The 17,498-nt window shown below is 37.6% G+C and overlaps 1 protein-coding gene across 3 annotated transcripts in view; it reads right to left on the minus strand.

Moving 5' to 3' along the window:
- Positions 1-1,611: 1,611 nt before the first annotated feature.
- The window catches only part of arhgap46a (Rho GTPase activating protein 46a), a 97,196-nt gene continuing 81,309 nt past the window's right edge, over positions 1,612-17,498 (minus strand). For all 3 annotated transcript variants that reach the window (XM_061874873.1, XM_061874872.1, XM_061874874.1), the window contains 4 exons: positions 16,156-16,355; positions 13,753-13,844; positions 13,504-13,673; positions 1,612-2,651 (listed from right to left, as the gene is read on the minus strand). In XM_061874873.1, the coding sequence (XP_061730857.1) occupies positions 2,457-2,651; positions 13,504-13,673; positions 13,753-13,844; positions 16,156-16,355 (657 nt within the window). In that variant the 3' untranslated portion in view covers positions 1,612-2,456. The remainder of the gene's footprint in view (positions 2,652-13,503; positions 13,674-13,752; positions 13,845-16,155; positions 16,356-17,498) is intronic.

Genomic DNA, 17,498 nt, shown 5'->3' on the forward strand with positions numbered 1-17,498 from the left:
ATCATGGGGGTGGAAACATCATGCTTTGGGGATGTTTTTCTGCTAAAACAAAACCAAAAGAGAAATATTACAACATTTTTTATTTTATTACTTCGTTTTAGAACATTTCATGGTTAAGCCACCATTAATTGATTAACGTGGACCCTAACTTAAACAAGTTTAAAAACTTATTGGGGTGTTACCATTTAGTGGTCAATTGTACGGAATATGTACTGAACTGTGCAATCTACTAATACAAGTTTCAATCAATCAATCAATCAATCAATGGTGGGAGGTGAGGCACTGCCTCACTTGCCTCCCCTGACAGCACGCCACTGTGTGTGTGTGTGTGTATATATATATATATATATATATATACTCCCTTTTTTTCCTGTAACTTTAATGTGCAACCTACATCAACAATACTGGAGCGAAACATATGAATTTAAGTTAAAAAAAAAAAGTATGTGTGCCTCACCTGGTGTTTAGTTCACTGCATGCATACATACACACACACACACACACATATACATATATATATATATATATATATATATATATAACCATACACATATATATATATAACCATACACATATATATATATATAAATACATATATACATACATATATACATACATACATATATATATATATATATAACCATACACATATATATAATACATATATACATACATACATATATATAAATACATATATACATACATACATATATATATATATAACCATACACATATATATAGATACATATATACATACATACATATATATACATACATATACCTACATACATATATACATATATATACATACACATATACCTACATACATATATACGTATATATACATAGATACATATATGTATAGAAATACATACATACATATATACGTATATATACATAGATACATATATGTATAGAAATACATACATACATATATACGTATATATACATATATATACATGCACATATATATATATATATACATACATATACCTACATACATTTATATACATACATACATACATACATATATAAGAATATATACATAGATACATATATGCATATAAATACATACATACTTATCTCGTTGCTGTCTTGGATCTGCTTTGAACTAAACTCTCGTGGCTGTGTTGGAGCCACTATGGATTGAACTTTCACAGTATCATGTTAGACTCGCTCGACATCCATTGCTTTCGGTCCCCTAGAGGGGGGGGGGGGTTGCCCGCATCTGAGGTCCTCTCCAAGGTTTCTCATAGTCACTATTGTCACTGGCGTCCCACTGGATGTGAATTCTCCCTGCCCACTGGGTGAGTTTTCCTTGCCCTTTTGTGGGTTCTTCCGAAGATGTCATAGTCGTAATGGTTTGTGCAGTCCTTTGAGACATTTGTGATTTAGGGCTATATAAATAAACATTGATTGATTGCTATACATATATATATATACATACATATATATATATATACGTACACATATATTTACATACATACATGTGTGTGTGTATATATATATATATATATACATATATATATATATATATATATAGATCAAACTGTTGTAAGGTTCAATGGTGATGATCCAAATTCCACACTACTGTATCAAAAACAGACAATGTAGAATTGAACAAAGCTTTATTTATTGACAATTGCTCCATTTATACAAGGTACACACACGGTGAGTGGTTCGAGTCAGTCCTATGTTCAAAAGGCAGGTGTTTACAGCAGAACAAAAACAACTAAATGACCAAAGCAATTGCTTATTGAAGTCATTTCCCCCCTTTTATCCTTCATTTGAATACACCTGTAGTAGTGTTAATACTATTTACACTCTGTATTTACATGAAAACAAATCAGAGAGGACTCGCTAAGCTTCATCTACATTCTCAGATGACAAGTATTTTTTTTTTTAATACAGTTATCACTTCCCGCACCATTTTTTTTTCCAAAAGACCTGAGCCACAAAACATACAGACCACAAAGAATATAGCACACAAATCCAACTCGAATAATTGTAAGCTCCCACGTCACAAAGACATAATGCTGTCAATACACACATCTGTCCAACAAAATCAAAGCTCTTATAAAAGGGGTTTTAATAAGAAAATCCACAATATAAATAGCTTTCCTTGTATTTTCCCTGTATGCGCTCTGAAATGTACACACACTCTGCTCAAAATCTTGCACAATAAAAGACCAGTGATCAGATGAACTACTTCGGAGCAACAAATGCATATTATTACTAATACATCTGTATAGATGTTTTTCTCCTCATAATACTTCTATACGCTGTATGACTCTCACATTGTTGAGCTTAGTATGACCTGCCTACTCAAGGTAAGAAATATATATATTGTATATTTTAGGTGATTTCTTTTCCTTTTACTCTCCAAGCCAGTTGTCCCGTCAAGAAGAGTTTCCAGTGTTTACATAGCGACACTGAGTCTGCATGATTGTGTGAGTCTACACCACTCCTTCGACGAAAGTGGTGTCCAGGTGAACTATGAGCATTCTCAGGAAGGACATCTCTTTGCGTGTATTCTCAAAGATAATCCGCGGGTCGTCCGACTGGCACCGGAGACAGTTTGGGGCCATCACCATCGCCAGATTGTTCACGTCCATTTTGGTTATAGCCACGTTAGAAGGTTGAGCAAACACCTGTGATGATGCCAGAAAGAAAACAATGAGACGACTAAGATCATAATTCTAATTTAGCTGTTCTTAACCTTTTTTTTTTTTTGCTGCTATGCTGATTGCTCCGATGAATTTCCATATTAAATTGCATTTAGCTTACTACAACTACACCGACTCAGTGGCCTAGTGGTTAGATCAGGGGTCACCAACGGGGGCAGCAGGTAGCCCGTAAGGACCAGATGAGTCTCCCGCTGGCCTGTTCTAAAAATAGCTCAAATAGCAGCACTTACCAGTGAGCTGCCTCTATTTTTATTTTATTTTTTTTACTAGCAATCTGGTCTCGCTTTGCTTGACATTTTTAATTCTAAGAAAGACAAAACTCAAATAGCATTTGAAAATCCCAAAAATATTTTAAAGACTTGGTCTTCGCTTGTTTAAATAAATTCATTTATTTTTTTACTTTGCTTCTTATAACTTTCAGAAAGACAATTTTAGAGAAAAAATACAACCTTAAAAATGATTTTAAGATTATTAAACACATATACCTTTTAAATTCCTTCCTCTTCTTTCCTGACAATTTAAATCAATGTTTAAGTATTTTTTTTATTGTAATGAATAATAAATACGTTTTCATTTAATTCTTCATTTTAGCTTCTGTTTTTTCGACGAAGAATATTTGTGAAATATTTCTTCAAACTTATGATTAAAATTCCCCAAAAATATTCTGGCAAATCTAGAAACTCTGTAGAATCAAATTTAAATCTTATTTCAAAGTCTTTTGAATTTCTTAAAAAAATTTTGTTCTGGAAAATCTAGAAGAAATAATGATTTGTCTTTGTTAGAAATATAGCTTGGTCCAATTTGTTATATATTCTAACAAAGTGCAGATTGGATTTTAACCTATTTAAAACATTTCATCAAAATTCTAAAATTAATCTTAATCAGGAAAAATGACTAATGATGTTCCATAAATCATTTTTTTCTATTTTTTCAAAAAGATTCAAATTAGGTAGTTTTTCTCTTCTTTTTTTCATTTGAATTTTTAAAGAGTCGAAATTGAAGATTAACTATGTTTCAAAATCGTATTTTCGTTTTTTTGTCCTCTTTTCTCCTCTTTTAAACCATTCAATTAAGTGTTTTTTCATCATTTATTCTCTACAAAAAAAACCTTCTGTAAAAGGAAAAAAAAATGTACAACGGAATGACAGACAGAAATACCCATTTTCTTTATATATATATATAGATTTATTTATTAAAGGTAAATTGAGCAAATTGTCTATTTCTAGCCATTTATTTAAGTGTGTATCAAACTGGTAGCCCTTCGCATTAATCAGTACCCAAGAAGTAGCTCTTGGTTTCAAAAAGGTTGGTGACCCCTGGGTTAGAGTGTCCGCACTGAGATCGGTAGGTTGTGAGTTCAAACCCCGGCTGAGTCATACCAAAGACTATAAAAATGGGACCCATTAACTCCCTGCTTGGCACTCAGCATCGAGGGTTGGAATTGGGGGGTTAAATCACCAAAAATGATTCCCGGGCGTGGCCACCCCTGCTGCCCACTGCTCCCCTCACCTCCCGGGGAGTGCAACAAGGGGAAGGGTCAAATGCAGAAGAAAAATTTCACCACACCTGGTGTGTGTGTGTGAAAATCATTGGTACTTTAACTCAACTAAAATAGTGCCTGTGCCGGCTTTCCACCAAGTTTTATGGAAATTAGTTATTACTTTTTTTTATTATTCATTTTATCGGGCAGCTAACCCGAGGGTCAGCAACCCACAGCTCTTTCGTGGCTCCCTGGAGTATTTTAAAAAGGATTACGAATGGAAATAATTTTTTTGTTTTAGTATGTTTTTTGTTTGAGGACAAACATGACACAAACCTTCCCAATTGTTAGAAAGCCCACTGTCTAATATGTTTGTGTGTATGCTTCACTGATGAAAGTATTTGGTGAACATCGTTTTGTCCAACTAATTTCGGCGGTTCTTGAACTCACCATAGTGTGGACTGTGACGCAACAGTTTGTTTACATGGAAAATCTTTTACGCCCTTCTTTGTCTCATTTTGTGCACCACAAGTTTTATGCTGTGCGTGAATGCACAAAGGTGAGCTTTGTTGATGTTATTGACAGGTTTCACTATGTAAAGCGCTTTGAGTCACTTGAGAAAAGCGCTATATAAATATAATTCACTTCACTTGTTAGAGTGCCAATTATGCGTATTTGGTGAGTGCATGACTGCAAGCTAATCAATGCTCACATGCTATTTAGGCTAGCTGTATGTACATATTGCATCATTATGCCTCATTTGTGGTATATTTGAGAGGTATATTTGAGCTCATTTAATATCCTTTACTTTTATCCTGTTTGTATATAATTTAATTTTGCATGTTCCATGACACATTATATGAATGTAATATTGGCTGCATTTCAGATAGTTGTCTGTGTGCAATGTTGTTCCAGACCACAGCAAACATTGCCTATCTTGCCAAAAATTGTAATAAATCTATTAAATGAAGACAGCGTTAACTTGGAGGGTGTTTTATTACCAAATACACAGTAAATTCATCCAAATGCATTAAAGAAAAGAAAAAACACTTGTTTATTTTATCGTCGGCAGAAAAAATATTTCGGCGACTATTTTTAACCAAAGTTCATAAGATGTCTTTTAAGTATGTGTGAAATAAATTTAAATGCAATAAAAAAAGAAAGAAAATAAAACCCTTAGAGGAGGTTTTATTACCAAATACACGGTAAATTCATCAAAATGCATTAAAAAAAAAAAGAAAAACACTTATTTAGTTTGTCGTCGTCAGAAAAAATAACTTGGCAACTATTTTGAACTAATGTTCATAAGATATCTTCCAGGTATGTGTACGATAAATTTGAATGCAATTACAAAAAAACTCAACAACCTTCGAGGGCGTTTTACTACAAAATACATAGTAAATTAATCAAAATGCATAAAAAAAACCCCCCAAAAAAAACACTTGTTTATTTTATTGTTGTCAGAAAAAATATCTTGGCGACTATTTTGAACTAACGTTCATAAGATGTCCTCTAAGTATGTGTGAGATAAATTTAAATGCATAAAAAATATTAAAAAATAAAACCCTTCGAGGGCGTTTTATTACCAAATCCACAGTAAATTAATCAAAATGTATATAAAAAAAAAGAAAAATAAATTGTTTATTTTATCGTGGTCAGAAAAAAATATTGGCGACTATTTTGAACTAACGTTCATAAGATGTCCTAAGTATGTGTGGGATCAATTTAAATGCATAACCCCCCCACAAAAAAAAAACCCTTCGGGGGTTTTTTATTACCAAATACACAGTAAATTGATGAAAATGCATTAAAAAAAAAAAAATAATAAAAAACTTGTTTATTTTATCGTCGTCAGAAAAAATATCTCGGCTACTATTTTGAACTAACATTCATAAGTATGTGTGAGATAGATTTAAATGCATTAAAAAAATAAAAAATAAAACCCTTTGACGGCTTTTTATTACCAAATACACAGTAAATTAATCAAAATGTATTTAAAAATTGTATTTTATTTTATCATTGTCAGAAAAAATATTTTGGCGACTATTTTGAACTAATACATTCATAAAATGTCCTCTAAAACGGTATGTGTGAGATCAATTTAAATGCATAAAAAAACAACAATAGAACCCTTCGAGGGCCTTTTATTACTAAATACACAGTAAATCAATCAAAATGTATTTAAAAAAAACTAAAAAAAACTTGTTCATTTTGCCGTCGTCAGAAAAAAAATATTGGTGACTATTTTGAACTAACATTCATAAGATGTCCTTTAAAAGCCTACTGAAACCCACTACTAGCAACCACGCAGTCTGATAGTTTATATATCAATGATGAAATATTAACATTGCAACACATGCCAATACGGCCTTTTTAGTTTACTAAATTACAATTTTAAATTTTGCGCGGAAGTATCATGCTAAAACGTTGCGTTATGATGACGCGTGCGCCTGACGTCACGCATTGTAGAGGATATTTTCCAGCCCCGTTCACAGCTATAAGTTGTCTCTTTTCATCGCATAATTCCACAGTATTCCGGACATCTGTGTTGCTGAATCTTTTGCAATTTGTTCAATGAATAATGGAGACGTCAAAGAAGAAAGCTGTAGGTGGGAAGCGGTGGATTGCAGCCGCCTTTAGCAACACAAACACAGCCGGTGTTTCATTGTTTACAATCCCGAAAGATTATGGTGAAGCTTCACTAGGGAACGGAGCGGTCAAGCGAACACGGTTGGATTGGACCACACACACACACACACACACACACTGTATACCGTATTTCCTTGAATTGCCGCAGGGCATATAGTATGGGCCTGCCTTGAATTACTGCCGGGTCAAACTCGCTTCCCAAAATAACTAGTGCATGCTTAGTACTTCCACTGTCATCATTTTCAAAATGGAGAAGGCTGATTTCAATACCGGTAATTTGAAATTGCATTAAGGGAAGAAGATTAAGAGCTATTCACATCTATACCTTTGGCCGTTAAAAAGCTAGTAATTTCCAGGAGTTATCTCACCTTCTGAGTAGCCTCTGATTTACTAATGGTTTCTAATGTTGTAAAAATATAAAATTTCAACATTTCTGTCAACAAAGATTTTCTTCAGCCTGCAACACAGTCATTTTGATAGTAGGCTATTATAGCTAATATAGACACTTTCGTCATGTGTAGCCTTCACTATAAGACTTACATACGGCTTTTCATCCTTTGCAGTTCCAGACGGATTAGTTTTTTATATTTTTGGTCCAATATGGCTCTTTCAACGTTTTTGGTTGTCGACCCCTGAGCTAACCAAACCACCTTCGCTCAGGCCTGAGATGAAAATAAGTTTTATCAAGTTCAAACAACATTGTAAATGTCTAACACACCTTGTTTGAGTGCAGTAAAGCATCTCCACGCCCGTTCAGACTGGCTGACGGATGTCGGCACAAGCGGTTGTAGCCGCAGCCTAAATGTAAATGAATGATTGCTTGTACATTTATTTATGACTTTGCTGGAGGAGGGGTGCCTAACAGCGATTTTTACCATGCAAGACCACCAGTGAGGAATTTAGCCTCATACCGTGACCACAACGGTGGGGCGGGAGACCTGTACTTTTTGGAGGCGGTATAGTACCGAATATGAATAAAGTATCAATAATAAATAAATAATAAAGTTATTTATTATTATCAGCTCTCAGTTGATCGGTTCGCAGCCGAGTGTGAAGCGACCGGAATGAGAATCAGCACCTCCAAGTCCGAGTCCATGGTTCTCTCCCGGAAAAGGGTGGAGTGCCATCTCCGGGTTGGGTAGGAGACCCTGCCCCAAGTGGAGGAGTTCAAGTACCTAGGAGTCTTGTTCACGAGTGGGGGAAGAGTGGATCGTGAGATCGACAGGCGGATCGGTGCGGCGTCTTCAGTAATGCGGACGTTGTACCGATCCGTTGTGGTGAAGAAGGAGCTGAGCCGGAAGGCAAAGCTCTTAATTTACCGGTCGATCTACGTTCCCATCCTCACCTATGGTCATGAGCTTTGGGTCATGACTGAAAGGATAAGATCACGGGTACAAGCGGCCGAAATGAGTTTCCTCCGCCGGGTGGCGGGGCTCTCCCTTAGAGATAGGGTGAGAAGCTCTGCCATCCGGGAGGAACTCAAAGTAAAGCCGCTGCTCCTTCACATCGAGAGGAGCCAGATGAGGTGGTTCGGGCATTTGGTCAGGATGCCACCCGAACGCCTCCTTAGGGAGGTGTTTAGGGGACGTCCAAACGGTAGGAGGCCACGGGGAAGACCCAGGACACGTTGGGAAGACTATGTCTCCAGGCTGGTCTGGGAACGCCTCGGGATCCCCCGGGAAGAGCTAGACGAAGTGGCTGGGGAGAGGGAAGTCTGGGCTTCCCTGCTTAGGCTGCTGCCCCCGCGACCCGACCTCGGATAAGTGGAAGATGATGGATGGATGGATGGAAATAATAAAGTATCAATATCAATAAAGTACTATATATCTATCTATGATTCATTATTATTGCGGTGCTATACTAACACCGGTATACCGTACAACCCTAACAGCAGGTGGTTAAAGCATAGTGACCAAGATTATCCTTTTCTATAGCTAGTCAAAAAAACACAACTTCAAAACTTCAAGAGCAACTAGTTAGCGCGTTAAAAAAAAAAAAAATCTATAGACTTTACTGTAAAAAAAAAAACTGGCAGCTCAGTCACCAGAACTTTACCATAAAGTATACGTTGTTTTTTTTGTTTTTTTACACCAAATAAAAAAGTTTAAAAGCTGTAGAACTGTTGTTTTATGTTCAATTCTGGTGACTGGGCTGCCAGTTTTTTTTTACCACAAAATTAAATGGCCATTTTTTTTAGAGTACATTATTATAAACCATTGTTCTTAACCTGCCCTGCGATGAGACGGCGACTTGTCCAGGGTGTACTCCGCCTTCTGCCTGATTGTAGCTGAGATAGGCGCCAGCGCCCCCCGTGACCCCAAAAGGGAATAAGCGTTAGAAAATGGATGGATGTTCTTAACCTGGGTTCAATCGAACCCTAGGGGTTCGGTGAGTCGGGCTCAGGGGTTCGGCGTTGGTCAAGACACACCCGACTCCTCGTGTAAATAAAAACTCCTCCCTGTCGGCGTATTACGGATACGGCAACAGCAGAAGTCAGACTGATTTGCAGGTGTGTAATTTGTTTTGAGTTCATGCACTGTGTTGGTTTTGTTGTTCATGCACGGTTCATTTTGTGCACTAGTGAAAAAACATGGTCACACTTTAGTATGGGGAACATTCACCATTAATTAGTTGCTTATTAATATATTGGCTCTTAACTAGTCATTATCAAGTACTTATCAATGCCTTATTCGGCATGGACTTATTATAACCCTAACCCTCTAACCCTGGCCCTAACCCTCAAACCCTAACCAAATAACTCTAAATTAAGTCTTTGTTACTTGGAATATGTTCCCCTAGTGTCCAAAAAATTCCAACTTAAAGGCCTACTGAAATGAGATGTTCTTATTTAAACAGGGATAGCAGGTCCATTCTATGTGTCATACTTGATCATTTCGCGGTATTGCCATATTTTTGCTGAAAGGATTTAGTAGAGAACATCGACGATAAAGTTCGCAACTTTTGGTGCTGATAAAAAAGCCTTGCCTGTACCGGAAGTAGCAGACGATGACGTCACAAGGGTGAGGGATCCTCACATCCTCACATTGTTTATAATGGGAGCCTCCAGCAGCAAGACTTATTCGGACCGAGAAAACAACAATTTCCCCATTAATTTGAGCGAGGATGAAATATTTGTGGATGATGATATTGATAGCAAAGACTAGAAAAAATAAATAAATAAAAAATAAAGGCTATTTTATTGGGACGGATTCAGATGTTTTTAGACACATTTACTAGGATAATTCTGTGAAATCCCTTATCTTTCTATTGTGTTGCTGGTGTTTTAGTGAGATTAAATAGTACCTGATAGTCGGAGGGGTGTGTCCACGGGTGTCTTGAGGCCAGTCTCTGAGGGAAGTCGACGGCAGATACAAGGACAGCGCAAACTCCACAGATCTCCGGTAAGAGGCGACTTTTTAACACAATTTTCTCACCGAAACCTGCCGGTTGACAAGTGGTCGGGAACCATGTTCGCTTGACCGCTCTCATTCATAGTAAAGCTTCATCTCCGGGAATTTTAAACAAGGAATCACCATGCGTTTGTGTGGGTAGAGGGTAAAGCTTCCCACCTACATCTTTCTACTTTAACTTCTCCATTACTAATTGAACAAATTGCAAAAGATTCAGCAACACAGATGTCCAGAATACTGTGTAATTGCGCGATGAAAAGAGACGACTTTTAGCCACAAATAGTGCTGCGCTAATATTTCCTGACAGTCCGTGATGTCACGCGCGCACGCGACGTTTTTAACAAGAAACTCCGCGGGAAATTTAAAATGTCAATTTAGTAAACTAAAAAGGCCGTATTGTCATGTGTTGCAATGTTAATATTTCATCATTGATATATAAACTATCAGACTGCGTGGTCGGTAGTAGTGGGTTACAGTAGGCCTTTAAGTCTTTGTTACTTAGAATATGTTCCCCATATTAAAGTGTTACAGAAAACATATAACTTTGGCTTGAATTAAAAAAAAACAAAAAACATTTTATTTTTCACTAAAGAAGGGTTCAATGAATGCACATATGAAACTGGTGGGGTCCGGTACCTCCAACAAGGTTAAGAACCACTGTTATGAACTAAAAAAAGACGGTACCACCATTATTTTTGTCGCAAAATTCTGGCGGCTGAGCTGCTACTTTTTTCTTTACCATAAAATCTATATTTTATGTTTTTAAAGTGCGTTACTGTAAATGGAAAAATGGCACCACTTTATGATTTTACGGTAAATTTCTGTCAACTGCAAGGTTTGTAAGAGTAAAATCTACTAACTTTTTTTTGACAGTGCAGGAAAGCCATCAATGATTGTGCAGCTTAAAAGAGGTCATTTTGACTATGGAATATTGATTGCCACCCTTTGGTGGGCAGATCCAAATGACACAATGGGCCAAATATGGCTAGAAACATAAGGAGAATATCTGAGAGGTCCCAAACTACGGCCAGCGGGGCACATCTGTGACGTATCAAGTAAAAAAATAAAAACAAAAATGTAGATACTCATCTGCTGTACATATTTAGTAGGGCTGCGAATCTTTGGGTGTCCAACGAATCGATTCAATATCGATTCTTGGGGTCGCGATTCAATAATATATCGATTTTTTCGATTCAACGCGATTTTCGATTCAAAAACGATATTTTGCCGATTCAAAACGATCCTGTATTCATTCAATACATAGGATTTCAGCAGGATCTACCCCAGTCTGCTGACATGCTGGCAGAGTAGTAGGTTTATCAACTGATTGCAATCATATAAATTTGTTTTAACTATTAAACGAGCCAAAAATATGACTTATTTTATCTTTGTGAAAACATTGGACACAGTGTGTTGTCAAGCTTATGAGATGCGATCCAAGTGTAAGCCACTGTGACAAAACTCTTTTTTTTAAATTTTTTATAAATGTGTAATGATAATGTCAAAGAGGGATTTTTAATCACTGCTATGCTGAAATTATAACTAATAATGATACTGTTGTTGATAATATTAAGTTTTGTTTCACTACTTTTGGTTTGTTCTGTGTTGTGTTTGTGTCTCCTCTCAATTGCTCTGTTTATTGCAGTTCTGAGTGTTGCTGGGTCAGGTTTGGTTTTGGAATTGGATTGCATTGTTATGGTATTGCTGTGTGATGGTTTGTTGGATTGATTAAAAAAAAAAAAAAAATTCAAATCGATTTGAAAAAAAAAAAAAAGACAATAGATTCTGAATCGCACAACGTGAGAATCGCGATTCGTATTCGAATCGATTTTTTCCCACACCCCTAATATTTGGTTTAAAAAAGAGAAAAAAAAGAGAAGTGTGGGATACTTATGTGGTCCTATTTGTCTAGTAGTGCCTGTGATTCAGGGGTTGGTCTGCAGGGGGCAGTCTTGTTTAGTTAGTTCACAAGTGACAGCTCTACTAAATGAAGTCGGAAAAACATTAAAATTCGGAAATGTGGGATTATTTTGAATTTATAGTGCCAAATGAGGTTCATGTTCTTTTTGTCCGGTTTACTATTTCCCTCATTGACCAGGAGTGCATGTTCTATATTCTTTTCTGCGCAGCTATTTGTTGAAAAAAAGTAATGGTAACTATTCATTTAATTTTTGGGTCAAATTTCATTGCTTTTCTTAATCAAGCCGACAACTATTATGAAACACTAGGAGTAGCAGTGCGTTATTAATACAGCAAGTGAGTGTACCACACACTCACTGAGGCATCATTTACCCGTTGCTATAGCCATGTTTTAATATGAGGGCCATTTTGCACGCTTTATTGCTGTGTAACTAAACAGTAGTTATGTCGTGGGATGCTGCTTAACAATAATGAGGACAATATTACTACACATCGAAGGATCAAGGGATGGGTTAAAAGCAGAGGACAAATTTCACCACACCTTGTGTGTGCATGACAATCATTGGTACTTTAACTTTAACTCTAAGAGATTTCTTACAAATGGCTATGTAGGCTTTGGGGATTTTTTTGTCATGGAACTGAAATAGTGATTTTGGTTATAACTGAGTAAAATATAGATGTGGTTAATATAAAGTCTACAGATGTTGGATATAGAGAACATACCAACCCTTTATTTATTCAATCAAAAATATTGAAATTCTACGACTTGGTGATTTTGCAAACAGCTTAAATTATGCAGAGAGCAAACTATAACCTGCTACACCCAAGAAAGTGCAACAATTTCTTCTCAACAAAAAAGGACAGAGGACAATCTAATTTGAAACATGTGTATGCTCGTACAACACTTAAGACCTTAAGCATATTCATATGTGGAATTAAATTTTTGGAATGGATTAAGTAATAAGTCAAACAGAGCACCAATATGATTCAGTTTAAGAGACTGTTCAAACTACAAGTGTTGACAAAGTACAAAAGAACAATTATGATGAACATCTTTAAGCTTTTTTCTTTCTGATGAGATGATTACTTATCTAGAATGTATTTACTTGCGGTATATTTATTTATTATTTATTTAGTCACTGTTCTGTTACAAACAGAACAAGGAAATGGGATGAAACTGCTATTTTATGAAAAGGGGGTAGGATTAATAAATAAGCTATGCTTCTTCCTACTCCTTTTCTGACGTGCTTTAATGAAACAACAGGAAAAATAATTCGCATTACGTTGTATCCTATGCAAGTTCGAAATGAACTGAAACTGACCTGAACATTCACATTGTCTGTATTATAGTGTTTACCTGTAAGAAGTGGATGAAGTAGCAGAGCACCAGCCGGTTCAGCTCCGGCAAAGACTGCACCACTGCAATGGCTGCCACTGGGTCATCGCAATTGTTGACACATTGTTTATAGAAGTTTGTGGGGATGAGAGGCTCCTCCAGCTCTCGGTACCACAGCTTCATCAGAGAGGCTGACGGGAGACACGTTATTAAGCACCGGTGTACATGACTTGCGGAACACTTGTGGCATTAAAACAAATCATTCCTCACCAGGAACATTTGGATCTGACAGGTTCTCAGGGATCCTCCACTGGTCAACTTGTAGCTTCAAAGCGTTGACTTCATCGATGTCGCCGGGTACTCTAAAGCATGACACCAAAGCCTGTCAGTTGCATTACGTGGCCACAAGAGGGAGCCCTAGTACTACTTTGGAGGGTTTAAGACAGGGGTCGGCAACCTTTATCACTCAAAGAGCCATTTTGACCCGTTTCACAAAATAACAAAGACAATGGGAGCCGCAACAATTCTCGCGAATATCAGCTGATGGTCAGCCAGATAAAAATAATAAGGGCATGGTATGAAGCTATTGCCTTAGACGCCTTCTACAACATGTACAAACTGCTTGCCAGTCCAGCAACATGTGTGTGGCTTCCGCAGATACACGTACACGACTGCAAGCCATACTGGGTGATACAGGTTACACTGAAGGTTGTGATATAAACAACTTTAACACTCTTACTAATATGCACCACACTGTGAACCCATACCAAACAAGAATGACAAACATTTCGGGAGAACATCCTCACAGTAACACAACATAAACGTAACACAACAAATACCCAGAATCCTTTGCATCCATGACTAATCCTCATACATCCCGCTAGCACCAAAACCCGCCCCCCCACTCCGTGCGTCGGTTGAGGCGGGCGGGGTTGGTGGCGCGGGGGTGTATAATATAGTCAGGACTAGTCATGGATGCAAAGGATTGTGGGTATTTGTTGTTTTGCGTTTATGTTGTGTTACTGAGAGGATGTTCTCCTGAAATGTGTTTGTCATTCTTGTTTGGTGTGGGTTCACAGTGTGGCACAAATTAGTAAGAGTGTTAAATTTGTTTATATCCCAACCTTCAGCGTAACCTGTATCACCCAGTATGCCTTGCAATCTCGGACACGTGACGGGGCGGTTTAGCTCGGTTGGTAGAGCGGCCGTGCCAGCAACTTGAGGGTTGCAGGTTCGATTCCCGCTTCCGCCATCCTAGTCACTGCCGTTGTGTCCTTGGGCAAGACACTTTACCCACCTGCTCCCAGTGCCACCCATGCTGGTTTAAATGTAACTTAGATATTGGGTTTCACTATGTAAAGTGCTTTGAGTCACTAGAGAAAAAGCGCTATATAAATATAATTCACTTCACGATAGAAGCAGCGAAATGCATGCGTCTGGTCAGCACGCAGATAACATTGCGTAAAAGCGGGAGCGATGACATGTTGTAGAGCAGTGGTTCTCAACCTTTTTTCAGTGATGTACCCCCTGTGAACATTTTTTTGATTCAAGTACCCCCTAATCAGAGCAAAGCATTTTTGGTTGAAAAAAAAAGAAATAAAGAAGTAAAATACAGCACTATGTCATCAGTTTCTGATTTATTAAATTGTATAACAGTGCAAAATGTTGCTCATTTGTAGTGGTCTTTTTTTTAACTATTTGGAAAAAATATATAAAAAAAACTAAAAACTTGTTGAAAAATAATCAAGTGATTCAATTATAAATAAAGATTTCTATACATAGAAGAAATCATCAACTTAAAGTTATCACTTTGGGGATTTCTAATAGAGATCCATCTGGATTCATGAACTTAATCCTAAACATTTCTTCACAAAAATAAGAAATCTTTAACATCAATATTTATGGAATATGTCCACAAAAAATCTACCTGTCAACACTGAATATTGCATTGTTGCATGTCTTTTCACAGCTTATGAATTTACATTAATATTGTTGTTGAAATATTATTTAATAAATGTATTTATTAAGGATTTTTGAATTGTTGCTATTTTTAGAATATTTAAAAAAAATCTCACGTACCCCTTGGCATACCTTCAAGTACCCCCAGGGGTATGCGTACCCCCATTTGAGAACCACTGTTGTAGAGGACGTCTAAAGTAAAGCCATCACGGCACGCCCTCAATGTTTTAGTCCGAGTGAAAATCGGAGAACGTTGACCCCGGGTGACGTCCGGGAGAGGCACCGAAATCCGGAATTCCCCCGTTACAGTCTGGGAGGTCGGCGATTATGCAGCTGAGCCGCATCAGAGTGGCCAAAGAGCCGCATGCGGCACCGGAGCCGCGGGTTGCCGACCCCTGGTTTAAGCGGTGTATTCTGAAGAAATTAGGATTCAAAGCTAAGAGAATGTCATTTTGAGAATCCTTTGAACAAACAAAAACGATGAGTGGATCCCACATGCAGGGATGTAAACACATTATGATGCATCGTATGAAACAGTATAGGGCACAAGAGTTGGACTGTACGAGAGGGAAAACAAAGGGGCTTACTTTGATGTGAAGCCATACACACATACTTGTTGAAACACACTGAATACACAATATAGTACATACACACAAGACAAAATCTCCTGGACTCATGTTGAGGCATGTGTAGTGCCGACTAGGAGGGTCTTACCTAAAGATGCCCTCCGTCTGAGCCCCGCCCAGCGCAAGAACATACTGGGAAAGTTGAACTTGCACCCAGGGCAATTTCCTGTCTGGGAAGAGTTCGCTCTGCCTCTCCATTACTTCTTCCAAGGAGCTACCAAACAGAGAGGGCGTGATGATGGCTCGTCTACTGTGGTCGACCTCTTCCAAGGTTGGCTTACGTAGCCCCTGGCAGGAGACAGAACGAGAAAACAAAGGCAGATTTAAGTGACAATGTCAGGAACCAATATATCGTATTTTTCGGATTATAAATCGCAGTTTTTTTTCATAGTTTGGCCGGGGGTGCGACATATACACCGGAGCGACTTATGTGATAAATTATTAACACATTACCGTGAAATATCAAATAATATTATTTATCTCATTCGCGGAAGAGACCAAGAAAATATCAGCAATCGTCACACACACGTCAACAAATAAGAATTCGGCAGGGGGAGGGTCATGGCAGAAGTGCATTGTGGGTCATGGGATGCTAACTGCTATATGCTACTGCCGTAGCAATTAAAATGGATCATTTCATCGTTGGCGGTAACTTATAAAAACTGAGAAGGGCTGAACAAAAATGGCACCGAAAATTAAATCATGTACTGCAGATTACAACCTGGAAGTAGTGAAACATGCAGCAGAAAACGACAAGAGGAAGCAGCGCATTCCTTTGGAGTTGGCAGAGTTGTTTAGAAGAGACATCGAGAAAGAAGATTTCATCGGATTTATCGATTAGGAGTGACAGATTGTTTGGTAAACGTATAGCATGTTCTATATGTTATAGTTATTTGAATGACTCTTACCATAAAATGTTACGTTAACATACCAGGCACCTTCTCAGTTGGTTATTTATGCGTCATATAACGTACACTTATTCAGCCTGCTGTTCACTATTCTTTATCTATTTTAAATTGCCTTTCAAATGTCTATTCTTGCTCTTGGATTTTATCAAATAAAATTCCCCCAAAAATGCGACTTATACTCCGGTGCAACATATATATGTTTTTTTCCTTCTTTATTATGCCTTTTCAGCCGGTGCGACGTATACTCCGGAGCGATTTATAATCCGAAAAATACGGTACCTACCAATCATGAGTCGGCCCCGGTCTACAGCTGTTCCGGGTCTGTGTTTATGTCTACCTGTGACTGTGTCAGTGTGCTTGTAATTATATCTGTGAGAGTATGCAGAGTGACTAAAAGATGAATCTCACATGTGGAAGGGACCAACTTTGGTAGCCCTGAAGAGCAACACTACTTGAATTTACCCACAACATCTGAGGAAAACATGGAAGTAAGTCATCTTGCATGACGTCATATCTTATCTCA

This window comes from Nerophis ophidion, linkage group LG16 (assembly GCF_033978795.1).
Source record: "Nerophis ophidion isolate RoL-2023_Sa linkage group LG16, RoL_Noph_v1.0, whole genome shotgun sequence".
NCBI classification, from domain to species: Eukaryota; Metazoa; Chordata; class Actinopteri; order Syngnathiformes; family Syngnathidae; genus Nerophis; species Nerophis ophidion.